General features: G+C 39.9%; 3 protein-coding genes across 9 annotated transcripts in view; all 3 read right to left on the minus strand.

Moving 5' to 3' along the window:
* The window catches only part of tdrd12 (tudor domain containing 12), a 14,111-nt gene extending 13,232 nt beyond the window's left edge, over positions 1-879 (minus strand). Inside the window, exon 1 of the mRNA XM_043227508.1 lies at positions 643-879. The gene's annotated coding sequence lies outside the window, so the exon portion shown is untranslated. The remainder of the gene's footprint in view (positions 1-642) is intronic.
* Positions 880-2,136: 1,257 nt separating this feature from the next.
* Positions 2,137-3,487, minus strand: urahb (urate (5-hydroxyiso-) hydrolase b). Its single transcript, XM_043228747.1, has 4 exons — positions 3,374-3,487; positions 3,128-3,278; positions 2,781-2,916; positions 2,137-2,675 (listed from the first exon to the last, which is right to left on the minus strand). Exons 2-4 carry the CDS (start codon positions 3,265-3,267, stop codon positions 2,586-2,588), a joined length of 366 nt encoding a protein of 121 aa, XP_043084682.1. The 5' UTR covers positions 3,268-3,278; positions 3,374-3,487; the 3' UTR covers positions 2,137-2,585.
* Positions 3,488-3,852: 365 nt separating this feature from the next.
* Positions 3,853-18,031, minus strand: si:dkey-234i14.2 (RNA-binding Raly-like protein). 7 transcript variants are annotated; one of them, XM_043228745.1, is made up of 8 exons: positions 17,451-18,031; positions 17,053-17,155; positions 15,758-15,833; positions 8,564-8,715; positions 5,834-5,947; positions 5,499-5,629; positions 4,807-4,850; positions 3,853-4,701 (listed from the first exon to the last, which is right to left on the minus strand). In XM_043228745.1, exons 3-7 carry the CDS (start codon positions 15,823-15,825, stop codon positions 4,815-4,817), a joined length of 501 nt encoding a protein of 166 aa, XP_043084680.1. In that variant the 5' UTR covers positions 15,826-15,833; positions 17,053-17,155; positions 17,451-18,031; the 3' UTR covers positions 3,853-4,701; positions 4,807-4,814. The 7 variants fall into 7 exon arrangements, with proteins under 7 accessions (XP_043084680.1, XP_043084678.1, XP_043084677.1 ...); XM_043228743.1 differs by having other exon boundaries at positions 15,758-15,862; positions 17,701-18,029; XM_043228742.1 differs by having other exon boundaries at positions 15,758-15,862; positions 17,451-18,029.
* Positions 18,032-18,068: the final 37 nt, after the last annotated feature.

Consider the following 18,068-nt stretch of genomic DNA (forward strand, 5'->3'; position numbering starts at 1 on the left):
CGCTGTAACGTTAGTTAACGGGAGATACTACAGGACAGGTCTGACTTTTAAAGCTATAGAAAATCGTAACATAACCGTTCACACATATCGTTGGCTTTCGTATTCGAAGTGAACGTTTGCGAGATGTTTTTTGGTGGTGTGGGCAACTAAAAAATGCAATTTTTCGTCGGTTGTGGCTCTTTTTCAATGACATGAAAGTGTATCAGTCGTTAAACGCGTTTATTCAATTTTAATAGCATTCCCGTGATGTAACATACATGATCGTTTAAGCACAAAATACGAATAAAAAAAGCCTCTTACCCCCCCATCCGTTTAAGAAATCCTAGCAAAGTTCACGTGACCTGCACGTGCCTTCAATCAGCCCACCGGAGATATATAAATATGCGCATATCTTCCTTAAAACAACGAATTAGTTAAATAAAAATTTTAAAATGTTATTTATAATTTGGGGGAAATCTGTTGCCCAGTCATTTTCGGTCTTTGTAACATCTGGCCAGTCGTCTCTAAGTGTTCGTGTGTATTCTGAATCATATTTACTAATATAATGATTTTTACATATACTACTTGCAGTCTTTGAGATTAAAGCTAGCGGCATATACACCTCCTGCTATATTGCGGCATACCGTGAATTTATCAAATTACCTGCAATATTGGCTGAAATTTGACGCTCGCATCTGAAGACACTGCTTGGGGTACTGTTTCCCACAATGCACCGCGCTCCATGTCGCGTTTATCTTCAAACGCGCGAACGAACCGGAGGCGGGGAATAGTAAAAGTCACACTTTTATATGCGCGTACCGCATATATACACGTGAAATACAAACCTTCGCCGTGTATCTAAAAACAACACCGTTAGCAGGACGTCAAGTGCGCTTTAACGTCCACGCCACGTTTCCCGATTAAGACAAATGACGTCACATCCACGTGTACAGCGAGGCTAATATATAAATAAAATGTGTAAATAAAAACCATGTTTCAGTCATGCAAACAAAACTAAATTCCCCTCAATAAATATAATGTAGTGTATTTAGAAAAAAAAAAAAAAAAAAAGATTTTACGAGAGTGAAAACATGGCGCGAATCCCAAGTACAGCAATATATAAAATTTATTAGACCTGAAAAAAATATCAGTGATTTAATTCACTCACATTTGAGACAATGGCACACGACGTCACGTGACGCTGATATTTGCTTATACTTTGGTTGTGACGTCGGGTAACCAAAATTTAACGTAAATTCAAAGTTTAATGTAAATGTTAAATTGATGTCCAATACAGACGTCGATATTGGTTGTTATTAATTTGTGTAACCAAAATCCAACCTTAAGTCAGCGTCAAATATCGGCGTCAACCCGATTCTTTTATTTTCGACGTCCGTCCGACGTCATGTCCGACATCAATTTGACGTTATATAGACGTCCTTTGCCTGGTGGGTGAAGGGATTATACTTGATTTCCTCTGTGTTTGAGATTCTTTCTGAAGTATTGTTGCAGAAAGGCCTGTGTTGTTGATTTTCTGGAGGTGCAGTCGTGTCCGGGGCCATATCTTGGAGAACAAACAGTTATTGGCCTCTGGTACCCTGGTTGAAGTACCCTTGTACCCTTCTTGTTACTTCTTCATCATTGTCGGTGTTTTATTCGAAAGAGTAAGTCCTTTAACGGCTACTGTACAAACTTGATGGCGACTTTCACACGTGTGTAGATATATATAGCTCTAAGTTAATAAAAACATAATGGTTCATTATGTTAGGGCTTTGTACATGTATTGCCCAGCAGAGGGAGTCCTCGTCCGAATAATGACAGTACTCCACTCCCTCTGCTTCTTCTACACTCATTTCCTGTTCCACCACTATTTAACCAGAGACTAGTCTTGAACTAAGAGCTTAGTTCAGACAACTTTAAAGGTGACTTTCTAAGTAGGCTTCTTTTTTGCGCCCTCAATTTCCAGATTTTCAAATCTCCGCCAACTATCGCCCAATCCTAAAAACCGTATAAGACCTTTCAGATGACGTATAAATGTCAACTTTGAAAAATCGACCCTTATGACCGGTTTTTGTGGCCAGGGTCACAAATACAAGCGGATTGACAGAAGGAAAAAATGATAAACAAACAATATTTAAAACTTTTTTTATTTGTCGATTTAATTACAAATCCATGCATTGCATTTCAGAATGGGCACGTTACATGATTCGTCAATGCTCATTGGTCAGTACAATTTCAAATTACCCAGGACAACAAGGTGAAGCTTATTCAAATGACATGTGGACCGTCTCATTTATGGATGCTACAAAGACTACAAAAGCGCGGCGCGAAACCTTGCAGCAGCGAAAGGCTCAAAAGTCATTTGTTTCACTGATGCACAGTTTACTCTCACGGTTAAAGGAATGGTTCACCCAAAAATTAAATCAAAATGACCCCATGATTGACTCACCCCCAAGCCATCCGAGGTGTGTATGACTTCAAAGCTGGTGGATGGCGGCCATTATTTTCAAGCTCCATAAATCGTATATCCATCTTGAATCTAACCTGTACAGAATCCCATCAGACCTGTACATAAAACATCCAGTGTTTGCGTTTCGCCGTGTTCACTAGCTCCCTCTGTAGGTGCTGTATGAGTGTCTGCTGACCAGCAGGGGCACGTGGCAGCTCTGATCAGCATCGCTAACGGAGAAGACGATCTGAGTGGAGAAGAAACAGAGTTCAGTGACGTTCTCTGCCACGTCTAACTTAGAGACGATGCAAATGCGGTCTTCCTCACACCGCTACTATTCTTTGCTACGAACCTCGACATACGGGTAAAAGCTGGACTGTCCCAAACTCTCCCAGTACTGGCCCGTCTCAAAGCGGATCTTGTACATTCCCGGAGCGAAGCCCTCGCCGGTTATCAGTCCCGGACAGCGTCCATCCTCGTCGGTGTTCCTGAAATCATCAAGGCGCCACGTTGCATTGAACACAACATATTTCCAGACTCATAGTTACATTTATAAGCATTCAGAGGATGTTTAAAATAATAATCAATAATCATTGGACGATAGTCCATCACTGGTTGAGCTAGTTTCACCGAGACTGGTCAAGATGTGCAGCTTTCAAAAACGATAACCTTCACCTTTAACCAGCAGCCCCTACCCACCCAACAGTTACGAGGCTCCAGATGGCCATGCAGGGGTCCAGGCGGTGCAGACTGAGGGCCATTCTGGCAGCCGGGGCCCCGTCCCCGAGGTTCAGCACGTGTGTAGTGACGGGACCGCTGCCTTTCACCGAAGAACCCATTGCTGTAAACCCTAAAAAAGTCGCCTGGTCTTAGTCAAAAGACAAACGAATACTACTTTGATATACAGCTCGACCGGCTTCTAACCGAGAAGACGTAAGATCTTACCCCGGTATGAACTCAGTGTCCTCCGGCCGGGCTCTCTTTATACGAGCGCGTTCCAGACCTCACTGTTTGGTCAGTTTCAATGAGTTAATCAACACGACAAACCAGCGCGGTTAATATTTAAACCAGCTCGAGTATCACAGATCTCCACCAAAACAAAGAGTGAGAAAAGAGGGACAGGTTCGAGGGCAGACGGACTTCGACCTCTAGAAACTCGTTTGATTCGGTTCTTCACGCCAGTGGATAATGATACACTAATATAACCACCAGTTTCAATCAAATAGTTTTAATTATTAATTATAAAGCAATATTTAAGAACATTAGAAGATCATCAGTCAACAGGTAGTTAATAGTTCAAATAATAGTCACCAAAGTAGTAGTTTAATCAAGTGCCGATTGAAACCCTAGCGACTGCATGGATAACAACAATAGAAAATTATGACCTTGACATTACATCCGGACAAAAACCTTTCGAGTCTCTATTTAACGCACTGTACGTGAAAGTATTTTTATTTCCGTTAGTGAATACATACAGCGACACAAACAAAACAGCATTCCACGATATTTTACACAGCCACATTAAAGTATGACACTAAAAGTATATCACAAAAAAAAACAACAACATTAAACCGGAAATCACTGTTTTATGATATAAATGAATGAAGTGTACGACCGTGACTACATTTTCACATAAAAAAAGATCATAAATCTGGTCATGAGACTAAACTGGTTAACAGAAGAGGTAGATGGTAGTCATTGTGCCGATTCCAAAATTGTTAAAATTATTATGCATTTCGCGAATTTGAATGACGTTTGGGTTCGATATCGAATCTTAAATCTCGTGTTTGGCTCATAAATATACGTAATATTATTTTTTCAGTCTATCAGTTAATATAGACCTATGTAGATATCCTTATTAACATTTAATAACCCATATCAGTTGAGCTGTTGTGTAGAACTATAAAATGATTCATGTAGGATATTTGCAATAACGTGTGTGTGTGTGTGTGTGTGTGTGTGTGTGGACACTATACTTTAATTAACTTCCTGATCTCGAGTCGTATCAGCATTTTTAATGAAATATCACGTAAAAACAGCTTGTGTTTGGTATAACTCATAAAACCATCAGCGGCTTTAGACGACACGCAGCTCGGTTTGCTCTGGTCTGTTTAAACAGCTGCTCCACAACTGGATTCAACCCGGATTCACGTTCACTTTACTTGATGACAATCTCAACAGGCGCGGACGTTTGAAACCGATCCAAATAAATCTCCCGGTGGTTTTCTTTACATCATCATTAGAGATCCCGCGACGTCGCTTGCCGCCTGAATCTGTGAGAAAGAGCAACGGCGCGTTTAGAGGGAAACGGCGGTTTGCCAGTTTGTTAATAAAAATAAAATGTAAAAAAAAGTGAAAGGTTACGCTTTCCAACTTACCTGAAACTTTACATGTAAAGCAAATCCGATTCGTAGTAACTGACCTGGAAAACACACGCATGGATAAATGTCGGGGAGCAAACATTTTTTTAGCAACATACAATTTTTTTATTATCCTGTAATATTTTTGAAAGATCGATCGATCGATGACTAATAAAAATGACAATAAAAGTTTACATTTAATTTAAATTCAACACGATATCCATAGTTTACATCAAAATGCCATAATTATTTTAGGAAACATGTCAAGAACCTGTCATTATATTTGTAAAAATATAAGAATAACGACTGTAATGCATAAAAAAAAAAATATATAGTTATATATTTCCCAATGCAACTAATAATAATTATAAAAATTCAGATTAATTAAAAAAGCATTCGAATTTTCACAAATTCAAATTTTTTATAGTCTCTTATGTGTTAAAATATGTTTTATGTATTTAAGGGTTAAATTGGACTTTTTCACCCAGCTACAGTAAAATAATGCAATCATAAATTAATACAAACCATCTTTCAGTAATAGCGAGAAGCGTCCCAGTTTTCCCAATATTTAATTTCATTACTTTTGGCAGTGTCTTTAACAACGAAAATACAACTGTAATAATTCAGGCTTCATTTATGGGCCTCATGATTACATTAATCACACTGTTCCCAAGTGATTGAGTAAGAGTTGTGTGTGTGTGTGTGTTTACATGCTGTCTGTCTTCATCACCGCTGTCTGCGGTCTGTGTGTCTCTGTCTGTCCTCAGGGGAGGAGAGCTACCAGACGAATCGTCCGCGCTGCTCACAGAGCCGTGGAGCGGAGAGAACGCCACACCGTCTCCTGAGACGCACACACACACACACACACACACAGAAGATCAAGGACAGAAAAGCTTCCGAAGGCCCTGAAGCAACACCCCCTCCAGAGGCCCCCCACTCGAGCAAAATGTGAGACATAATGTCCAAATGATGACAAAAACCATCACAAATATGATCGTAATCCACTTTCGCGAAGGGGCTTCTGATGATGAAAGAAGCGTTTTACCAGACAGCTCTCGGCTTTGAGGGTCCATCCGCTCCAGACTGTCCAGCAGCTCGTCTATCTGTGATTTAATCACTGTCAGCTCTTTCTTAATGCACATCAGCTCCTCCATTCTTACTGCGGAGAGAAGCAGGTTAGCAATGACAAACCGACCGAGACGTCGCTCGACGTACTGCATTTCCGCTCGCCGCCACTAGGGGAAGCGGGAAAAAACGACACGCCGCGGCTTTAAACGTGACATCTGACGCATAGCCTGGCGGTCAGCGCAGCGAAAATAGTGGATTTCGTGATACTGAAGCGTTAAAGTTATGCTTCGGCTGAAAAAGTTCATTTGTAGGACTTTCGAGAGACAAATGAGGATGCCCGGATACAAGCAACTCTTCTAATCTAATGCGTCTAATGATGGAAACCTAGATTGGACCTCTTTTCCGCAGCGTGATAACACCACTCAAACACCCCTCCAATCCCAGCTGGATAAAAAAAAAGCCCATTCCAGCTCAGCACCAGCCATTAAAATGCGGTTTGACCTCCCAGCTACAAAGGCAAACTCATTCTACTGTGATCTGCCGGCAGTAAAAACTATTAGGGCTTGTAATAAAGCACTATAAACGCTTCTTATTGGTTATGCACTATTAATTTGCTATAATTGCTTTTGGTGATAGGCTAGGTTTGATTACTGAGGGAGTAGTTCTGTAGCGGAGGGAGGTTTTTAATGAAGAAACCATCTGGAGTTCGACAGCAGAGGTGCACGCATGCACGTAGTTATAGGCGCTCACGAAAGCACGATATTATGAGCAACACGATCCAAGGGTACAAAACACTGTAAAAGCAATGCTGATATTTAACCACGACACTCAAATGCAAATGTGATAATGCATTGCTTTCTATGCAGCATGCCGTCTCCAGGACTCAAGGGGGCGACAGTTTTTAACTCGATACAACTTTTTTAGGATTCTCACTAAAGAAGGCTGTTTTTCGTTCTTCGTTTGAGGGCAAAAAGAGATTCGAAAAGGCTGAGAGGTGGTATACCGAACATTCAGGCCGCTGGAGGCGGGAAAAAAAACAATCCTGCGTCAAAAAAGGTGGTTTACGATTACGTAACCGTCTCAGACCAATGATAGCCCAGAGGTGTTTAGGAGTCAAAACGAACTCCCTAAAAAGTTTGCTGAACTGATTCGAACTGCCAAAACTAACCTGATTTTGTTCGAAATTACGTCATTTCAGTTCTTCGATTCGCGTTTTTAGTTCTGTAGCAAAATATGTTTTAAATTTGCACTGTTTTTGCATCAAATAAATTCAGGCTTGGTGAGCAAAACAAACTTCTTAAAAAGAAACTTTTGGGGCGGCTTGCTCAGTGAAATCTCACAGACGGAATCCAGTCATTTCAATAGGAATCCACATAATCGTGAGTTTCATGCGTGGACGAAAAAGCTGGTTTAAAAGCATACAATGCAACTCTATTTATAGCATTCAATGGACCAACTGCATGCTATATATTTTTGAAATTTGGCTACTGTGACTGTACCGTTGTACCGGTGGCCATCATCATGACTGTTGCATTACTTGGAGCTGAAACAGTTTAAGGCTACATTTTACAATGTGTAATAACGCAAACTATAACAATCTGAAAGTAACTGTTTCCAAACAGGTTTCCCAACTGGTCTTTTTGTCTCGCCTACTATCTGTCATTGGTTTAGCAAAAATGCGTCTAAACTGGGTTTAACCATTGTCGTTTTGCGGCTTGAGGTTGTCTACATTTTAAAAACGTAGCAATTGTTTCCAAATGGGTTTCCTAAGTTGGGTTTTCCCATCTGTCACTGTCTATGAAGAGGCTTGACATGGTCACGAAACGGCTTGGGAATGTCAACATTTTAAAACAAACTGTAAAAACTGAAAAATTACAGGTTACCTAACTGGACTATATAATATGTTCTACCATGTTTTGCTAGCATTCCCAGTCAGTTATGGAAAAGTTGTTTCCGAATGTTCTTTCAACACTCAAAATGTACATTTCTAAATCTTTGCATTTCCCAGTTTAAAAAAATGCATTTGTCCAAAATGTTGTATTTCCGATGAAACCTATTTGCATTCAAGTGGTGATATGAAGACACATAAAGATAGAACAAAGGCTTGGTTCTTTGTTTCGATGCATTTGTAGCAGAAAATATTCGGTAGGCTGTTAAATTTAGGTGAAAATCATCAAAAATGCTGGTGGTGGCTGGCGACTTCTTTAAAAAACGCTGGCGGGAAAGAGTTAACAAACATCTTGATACCATTTGCCCAGGTAGTGTGTGGTATTCATAAAATGGATGCCTTATGTAACTTCTGATCAATACGAAAAATGCCAGATAATGAACTTTCGAAGAATACTGGAATGTTTGTGCATAACTTAATAAGCCAAAAGTTTTGAATATAAGCCTACGTTCGGAGAACATTTCAGTTAACCGGAGTATTAGTGGTTAAAATAGGTTTTCTTCGATTTTTGTCACACCGCACCAATTGTGGCCAGCAAAGACGCTATGGATCTTATCAAAAGAGCAAGTTTGAATGGTGCACAATCATTATGAAGCCCATCCAAGTTGCTATCAATAGCCAAATTCGGTTTTTGAGAGCATTTTTTGGGCCAAATATTTGGACGGTCCCTTTAATGTGATACATTCAATCTGACAGCGGTTTAGTTGTACATGCTCAAACCTCAAATTTTGATTCATCTTGAGCTTTGAAAGATCTTACGCTGGATTCCTCTGCTCCTGGACCTGTGTCTGCTCTGAGGTTTTCCTCTGCTTTGCCGCAGGGCTGCGGAAGACGAAGAGGGCGACGAACACGTCCCTCGAAAAGACGCGAAGTCACACGGGATGGTCGGAACATGTTGATAGTCGAAAACCCTGAAAACGAAAAAGCGGGTAAGCGGTTTGAAAGAAAGAAGTACGACAGGAAGATTTCCCTCCGATTCACGAGGCACGGGTATTATTGGCAGGCCCTGGCCTACTTCCTGTTCCGCGACTGAAGAACATCACAGCTAATTATTCATGCCAGCCGCAGCCTCTGCATGATACATACATTAGCGGCGTGCCACTGATCGCTCTACCTCTCCAACTTTATCCGCTCCGTCACATCCTCGGCATGCTGCGAACGTCTCCGGGAAAACTTGGCAACAAAGAGCTTTTTCAAAAATCGCTAAGCTTTTATTTAAAGATTAGCAGGGTCTATGAAATAGGGAGACTTTTCCCATTATGCCCCGAGGCCTAGCGGTTTGTGACCGGAGAGAGATATCAGGAGATGAGAGATTGGGAGAAATCTGCTGCTGGTGTCAGGAGCGTGATGGAGCATGCAATTAGGAAAAGGGGCTAGGATAGAGCGAAAGAGACAGGACCAGACAGAAATAACGGCATAAGCAGGCCCACAACGATTCTGCAGCTAAAGGAAGTGCTGCCGATTTCCGCAGAACTGATACGTCCGTTGGGAGCCAAATATATTTTTATAAAAACACCACAAAATTACTCAAACCTTAACTAAAAAGTTCTATCAAAAAATATTCAAAACAAAAGCTAAAATAAAATCTAACCTTCACTACATTAAATAAATACATTTAATTTAAATGTATTAAATAAATTTACCCTAAATCAAAATTTTATTTTCCATTTTAACTTAGTAATTAATTTAAACTGTAATAAAATAACTAAAACTATAATAATTAAAAAAAGGTGCTGTATGTAGGACTCTAGTATGTAGTATGTTTGACTCTACTAAAACATAAAAATACCATAATATTTTTGCAGATATTTAAGAAACATGCCATGTTAACATATTAGTTTATCCGATAAACAATTCTGCAGTCAATTTTTCTCCTTTAATATGTGCGTTCCGGACCGGAATACAGAGCTTTGTTTTATGAAACCCGCCCACTGTCAGCTTAACCAATCGCGTTTCGGAACCCAGTGTTGCCAGTTGGAGGAAAACACCGCATATTTAATTACCTTCATTGCTATGTGCACTCGTTTCTTTTGATGTCGTCAATCTGGCAACCCGCGTGAGCGTCAGGAAGAGGTGCCAGGTGAAAAAAAAAAAAAAAAAAACTCTAATATTTTGAATATATCTAGTGTCAATTTTCAAATATTATTCTAATATAAAATAATTGCTTTCTGTTTTAACGTCGATTTAATACTTTAATATATGCTAAAATGTAATTTGTGCGAAGATGATACGTACTTGCTGCACATACACATCATATGTGTGTGTGTGTGTGTGAGACATTTCTGGAGTCTGAAACTTTTCCTGATAATGAAAATACCAACACTAATAAAAACCACGAACTATATTTAAGTATGCGTTTTAAAGTAAGAATGGCCTGTCCTACCTATTTCGATGATTTTCGTGCCCGCAATGCAAAAAAGCGTGAGGGCTACGCCGCAGCTTCATAACCGCATACTGCTAAAATGCTAACACGTTCTCCTGCTGTCTTTCCTCCCTCCCTCTCTCTCTCTTTTTCAGTGAAGGAAATGGGATCACACGCCACACGGAGAGGTCTCTTAAAACTAATGAGATTTTGTTCTAAAGTGACAGGCTGATCTCTCAGACAAGCTTCATTATCCAGAGTTCAGTCTCCGTCTGACGGCTCACAGAAAGAGAGGCGAGCGCCGCGCGCATCTGAATCAAACGCTTCACTGTATTCGCTTCCATCAACGGTCATCCATGTACATCCGGACAGATATCGGCTTTCGTTTTTATTGTGAAGACGGATCCGCCGGCTGGACAATAAATTGTAGAACAGCAGGAGCCATAAAGACATCATCCGGCAGTAATATCTCTCTTTATGAGGTTTAGCTTTATAAAACAATATTGAACTGGCACGAGCGTTCGGATCCACCGCCGTAGCTGGCGGAAACAGTTTGCTGTATCATTAGCGCATCTGTTCGTTGTTAGCTGAATCCTTGCGGTTAAACCGGGACGGTATCGAACAGCGCAGAAAGCGAAACGGCTCGCTTGTCGCGATCGATTCTTTCCCTGAGGCGATTTCAGATGGATTAATTCAGATCGGGTGTGAACGCAGGTTGGGCCGAAACGAATCGGGTTCACAGAAGGCGGGACGGAGGTTAATGGAGTGGAAGGAAATCTTTTGCTATTTCAGCACGGTTGAAAAACCCGAAACGTGGGCCCCTGAAATACACTGCTGCGTCCGCAGAAGCGAAATCTGTAAACGCGACCGAGCGAACCTCGCAATATGACCCGAGAGATCATAAATAATCATTCATATTGGTTTGACAGCGCTGTGGAGAGCCGAACAGCACACATAACGGTTGCACCAATGCATTTCTAATGCGCCGACTGGACATGGGTGGAAAAACACATTTTGTTTTGAAGCAGGTAACGCAGAAAACCGCGTGATGTCGCTTTACAATAACGCTAGCAGTAATTAAAGCGCTAACTAACATGAAATACCTGGTCTCGTGGGCATCAACGAACCCGGGCGCAAGTTTTGGCGAGACGGAAATGAACACTAGAGGCGGCAAAACTCTGACACGTTTTATTGCTTTTCCCACCAATTTTAGGTTTAGGTTAGTTAGTAGAAATATATCACGCTATGACTTAAAAACAATATTAATACGCAGGGAGATTTGAAAAGCAAAGCTTTCGAACATTAGCATCCAGCTTCATATCCGTGTTTTAGTTTCAGGGGACATTTCTCTGGAGTAAGGTCAAATGTGCAGCGAGGTACATATTTTTCAGAGACCAGGTTGGAAAAAACAATGAACTAAAGTATTGTGGAAGTTTTTCATATTTTCGATTATTGTTCATTTCTATATATAAAAGTGCCGTCTGATTTTTCATCTAAAATGAGCATTTTTAATATCACAATTTCCGGTTAATGGCAATGTAGTCCTTTTCTATGCAATGACCTTGAAATGATTGAACACACTACCTCCGAAACGTGATTGGTTGCTTTGCCTGTCAGTCATACTTTTAAATAGTTGATCTTGATAAATGCTCATCGTCTCCTTTGTAAATACGACAGCTCTTCTTCTACAATCAGAGGCCTTCGTTCCCGGACGGATCATTAATAAACGTGACACACGTTTGGCAGAAATCTAGAATTCAGCCAATCTGAGGATTTTTTGGAGTCTGCTGAACTGTTTCCAGTTAAGCGTGCTATCTGATGGGTATAATGTCTGAGGCGGTCAGGACGGATTGATTGGTTGGTTGGCTAGTTAGTGGATTGATTCCATTGTTGGTTAGTCTGTGATTGATTAATTGAACGACTGACAGGTTTATAGGTTGCTGAGCTGATTGGCTGATGGTCCGATTGATCGAGGTAGGTTGGTATGTAGTTAGCTGGTTGGTTGACTCATTTATATTTTGGTTGTCGGGTAAACTGCAACATATGCACATATGAAGAGTTCATAGACACAAAAAACCGCTTCTAAATTTAATTGGTCTCCACCACAGAGCGTTAACTGAAAATTAGTGGCCATATAATAGCTTAAAATACGTACACAGAACAAAACATCACACACAAACATATTCATTGTGCTGTTGCTTGTGTGACCACCAGGTCGAAAGCGCTGTTCAAATAGTATATCGGCCCTGTTCCACTGTTTTATGGCCCTTACAGTTTTCCCTGGATTCAACACGGTCCACATAGATTCTCTGATCCACAGATAGGGAGCTGTAAATTACTTTGCCTCGGAGGACTTCAGTGATTGAGGGAGATATACATTAGACTGCAATGGGATCAGACTGGGTCAGATTGCTGCTCTAAGCTGCAGGATAAAAGAGTCTTACGACAGTGACATCCAGCTCTTAAAATAACCTGCTCTCAGCTGCAGATCTGAGCCTCAAACGCTTCTCAGCCCCAGTGTTTCTGGACCTCTTTAACGGCACCATCACTCAAACTGTTGCTCATTTATTAGGGCGAGTGATTTAAACCGAACCCTAAACCTAAGTAAACATTCATTGGCATTTTCAATAAATTCAGACAGATTTACCATAAAATACCATTGACTGAGGAATCCAACCATATTTAGACAACAGAAAATCCTAAAGACATTAGGGTGGGCTCTTATAACTTGGGCTGCACACGACACCCTAGCAACCAACCACAACACTCATGCTAAAAACACGTCTTAGCAACCACTTAGCATCAACATTTTTTTATGCAATAGAACAAAAAAAGAGGCAATTGCACCCTTTTCCAATTTTAACTCCCAATTCTGAGAGAAACGAAAAAAACCCCAGTAAACGTAAAAATCACAGCTATGGTCTTTATCCTATTAATTTATTATACTAAAATGAAAAGAGCCAATACCGTTTAATATAATATTTTGTTTCGTTGTAATGTATAATTCCCTAAACTACATTTCTGTGCCTATTCATGTGTTTAAATGAGAAGAAAAGAGTTAGTGGTGTTTTATATTATATTTTGTCGAAACTCGCGAAATCTGAACTACCGAGGATGCATTCACGCAAGTCTACATTTTGCATACTAATACCAATATAGTAATAATACTAATTATTACTATATTGCGACTATACATGTGATTAACCAGATATATACAGGTGGAGCTGGGGATGGTGAAGGGTTTCTAAAGTGCTCTGCAACTGCTACGGCAACAACCTATCAGCCTACGCTATCTGGAGTTTCATGACAAAAACGTATTTATTCATATGTATTTGAATTTTTTAATGTCAGTATATTATGTTAAAAATAGTACAAAAATGTTATGTTAAAAATAACACATATTAAGGAGGTTATTACATTAAACATTGTCATATATATATATATATATATATATATATATCACTAATTTCAGAGTGACAGAATTGAACTGGACACAAATGTTAATTTTTACTTACATTTTACTTTAATGCTAAGCCAATGCTAAAAGATGATTTTATAATACATGATATAATCAAATCTAACATGTTGAAAAATAAGTATTTGCATAGTAGTTGCTATTTTCTGACACAGTACACGTTTTAAAATGAGCGCCGAGAAAAACCAGCCCATTTTTTTTATTAAAAGTAATCCCTCGTGATTCATTTTTTGCTCTTTTATTCACTTCCGAAGTGAAAAAAAATACGGGTTTGTTAGCCAGAGGCAACAAAGTGCACCGTAGAGGGTTAAATTTAGACTTTTGTTACGGCAGACACACACATCTCAAAGCAAAAAAAAAAAAAAAAAAATGGCCACTAGAGAAACCCCCGTGTGTCACACTAATGCGTGCTGCCAAACATATTTTCGAAGGTTTTCTCTCTTCGTCGGGACGCTCGGCCCTACGGGAGGGCGTTTAAAATGCAGATAGAAACCAGGGGTCGTGTTGAATCTCAGCGCACGCTAATGCAGTAACAACAGCGTCTGACTGCAGGCCGTAACCGATGAGACGTCAGATCTTCTGATGAGATTGAAATGGAGAACAAAGTTCCTGGTGTGTGAAAACACTTAACAAGAGGCAAATAAGCAGCTGCGTGAGTCATACGGAGCCCAGAGCCAAGAGAGAAGATGCCAGTCAAAGCCGCCCTATAACATTATGCAAATGAGCGGAGTAAATTCCCGTGCTCGTGTGTATGCGTGTGTGTGTGTGTGAGAGAGAGAGAAACAGAGTGTGTGTTTAAGTGCTGGTAGGATGCTTAGGAAGGTAAATGAGATTAAATGGACTGTGAAACCGCATTATAGACCTTGTACTTCTTAGAGTGCATTGTGGGTAGATAAAGGGCATTCAGTTCGCTCTGTAATACAGTATATAAACGGCGTTTATCATAGATGTTTGTATACAGTCACCAGCATATTGTGACAGTGTTGCTATACAGTTGACAATATGTCCGGGCCCAAGCGGTCGCATTTTTCAGATATGGTAACATACAAGCAGGAAAGAAGCATATGGAATCAGATATTATCATGTTCTCAGTATTCTTTCTAATCACCAAGGCTGCATTTCTTTAAATGAAAATATAACGTAATCAGTAATATAGTAAAAAATGATTACAAGCGCTAAACTCTTTTAAGAGGTTAATGGTAAGTTCCTGTACTATACTTCTTTAGTGAAAAACTCTATTGGACATAACACTGTTTTTGGAAGTTGTATAGCAGAGAGTTCTTACTAGAACAGACACACTTCTGTCAGTTTAAATCTAGATCTTTAACCTATAAAGCCCTGCTCCTCATACTAACACACTAATACGTTTCTATTATTAAAATCCATTAACGGATTGCTAGGCTGCATTAATTAGATCAGCCTGAACCGTGAGCACTCACCATAAAACACCATGTACTCGTTACATCGTAAAAAGAATGGCATCTATGCTAATACTAGTCTGTTTCTTTCTTATTCTGTTTATTCTGTATCCAGATCAGAAGGTGGGTCGGCACCAAGAGACGACGTCTACAGCCCTGATCGTCAGCGGAGACCTAGATGAGCTCCAGAGACATATATAACACACACATATATATTATGCAAACAAAAACGTTCATTTTGTGTGCGATTAATCGCGATTTCATTGTTTGACGGCACTAATGTAAACCCAAAGATTTATATTTCTCTTTATTTTAAATTTGATTATCTCGGTTCTTTCCTCGATTAGGTATTCATGGGAAAAAACTCAAGACTTCATGCCGACAGTCAAAAGTTGGCAAAAAAATATACCTCATACAAATGCACTAGAAATGTCCTCTAGCTCATAACTCAGAAGAGAACAGAGCCTAATATAAAAAGAAAAAACGGAAAAATTGATGTTGGCAGGGGCTGAAAAAAGACGGATAGACCAGACAAAGACAAAGATGAGAAAATCAGAGTGAGAAAAGCACAGTGACACCGTGTCAAAAATATGAGTGGAAGAGCACTGGAGACGCCCCTCAGGAAGCAGATGTTTCATATTTCTTCATGACATGAGCTGTGAAATATGCCTGTGAGAAATGAGCGCGTGTGGATGTACCTGTAAGGCTCATTTCGAGGTCGCTTCATACCGGATCTCTGTTTGGAGGGTCGCAAAACTCCCGTCATGCTTTCGTCTAAGTAAGAGAGACAGCACAAGCGCGCACTGAAAGGAAAACAACAACGGACTGAATAATACAACAACGCTCCTTCTGTCACACCGCCTCGCTCTTTAATAAAAAATTACTGAATCGCTCTGTCACCAAGAAACAGAATAAATGAGAACGTTACGGTATCAGGGTGCTGGAATGGAGACGGTAAAACCAAAAATATCTACTTGAGCTACAACGGGAACTGTCAAAATGTGTTTCGAGAACGACAGGCTCGTTATTTTATTGCCATTATTAGCCAACATGTGTTGCTTGGTGAGGGTTAATCATCTGTGTTTTGAGATTAATGCCCCTGTCACATGGTGAACACTATTCAGTGCACTTTCACCACGAATGCATCGTTGTCCTGGTGATATAGGCCATTTAACAAGTAATGACTACAATGAAACACCTGTGCATAGTGCTAGTGTCTGTCTACAAAACCAATACACTCTAGAGTTATTATCTGTATTATGGTGTAAATTGTGTATATATATCTCTATATATATCTCTCTCTATATATATATATATATACACATACTCATATATATACACATATATATATATATATATATATATATATATATATATATATATATATATATATATATATATATATATAGATATAGAGAGAGAGAGAGAGTGCTATTTCTAAAAAATATAATAATAATTAAACTTTTAAAATATGGCTAAATTAAAAAATAAATATTACAGAAAATATAAATATTACATGAAATTTAAAAAGAAACATATAAAATAAAATAAAATAAATAAAATAAATAAAACTAAAATAATATACTGGTAATTTTCTAACAAGACACAACTGTTAAATAATAACAGTTAAATAATTAACTGTATTTAAATAATACAAAAAAAAAACATTATGCAGTAATTGCGACTACAATGAATACAGTAAAAAGTAATTAAAATAATCTGCAACTCTTATTGTTTAGTAAAACTTAGTACAGTCCAATGTCTGTATACAATACATAATTTAATCATAACAAAAATTATAGTTTAATTCTTTTGACAATTTCACAACGCACACAAGACGTCGCATTCTTCATGCAAAATATATCTATATATCTTTTATCCTAAAACACGGCCTTCGTGCTTTCGCTTTTTGAATAAATCCAATCTGACAGCAGTTGAACTTCCTGTGAAATGCGGATGAGAAGGGAGTGAGGGAACGAGGAAACAAACTCACGCTTACGACGAAGACCGCGATGCTGACTTCTGAGGGGTCATCACAGGCTTCTCCTCAACATCCTGCTCATCTGCTGTAGGTTCCCTCGAAATGCACTCTTTATCTAACCTCAGAGAGAGAGAGAGAGAGAGAGAGAGAGAGAGAGAGAGAGAGAGAGAGAGAGAGAGAGAGAGAGAGAGAGAGAGAGAGAGAGAGAGAGAGAGAGAGAGAGAGAGAGAGAGCTCTTACTAGAGTTAATGGCTTTTCTACTCCGGGGGTCGTACCATTTACGAGCACATCAAATTCAAAGGGGGTTCAAGCGCGCTTCTGGACCGAACCATTTCCCGCAGAGGAGAACCGGAGAGATCCAGACGGGAAAAATGAAAGTTGTGAAGCAAAATTCATTCGAGAGCCCATACATCACTGTCTCGCTTCAGCATTCAAGCAGCCTCTGTTCTTTCATTAGCGTTCGCCGCCGTTCCTCCAGGCGCCCTTATTAAGGAAATCAATGAAACGATAACTTAATATAAAACTGTCCCCTTCCGTTTCAACACGACACAGCCGGCTGGCTCTCTCCTCGTTACTCGGGGAGCCCCGGACTCGTCCCCCCCGAGCTTCCCCTCTCGGGCACGCGCGCTAATGTGAGAGGATGACAGATGAAAAACTAACTTTAGCTTCGCGCTCCAGCCAGTCGAGACACCGTCGAAACGAGCAAACGCCGGGCGAAAGCGCTTGTAAAACGCTGATGAGGTGAAACCGCGGCGGGTTTGGGATTTAGAAAAGCCGTCGTCTGTGACAGCCGTGATTTCTGAGAAACGCGCCACGTTAGGCTGGGGAACGCGTCCGGGGGCGGATGATTAATGGACGCCCGGCGCCCGGGAGGAGACGTACAGTTTGACTGCTTTGATAGCAATAATTGAATCCACAAAAATGCAACTATTCAATAAATCAAGCGAAAAACAATCAAATAAAAATTTGCATGAGGCACAATTTGCGCAGTCCATTTTCTTATGCAGTTGTGTTTACATGCAGCTATT

Source organism: Puntigrus tetrazona, chromosome 25 (genome assembly GCF_018831695.1).
Source record: "Puntigrus tetrazona isolate hp1 chromosome 25, ASM1883169v1, whole genome shotgun sequence".
Taxonomy (NCBI): Eukaryota; Metazoa; Chordata; class Actinopteri; order Cypriniformes; family Cyprinidae; genus Puntigrus; species Puntigrus tetrazona.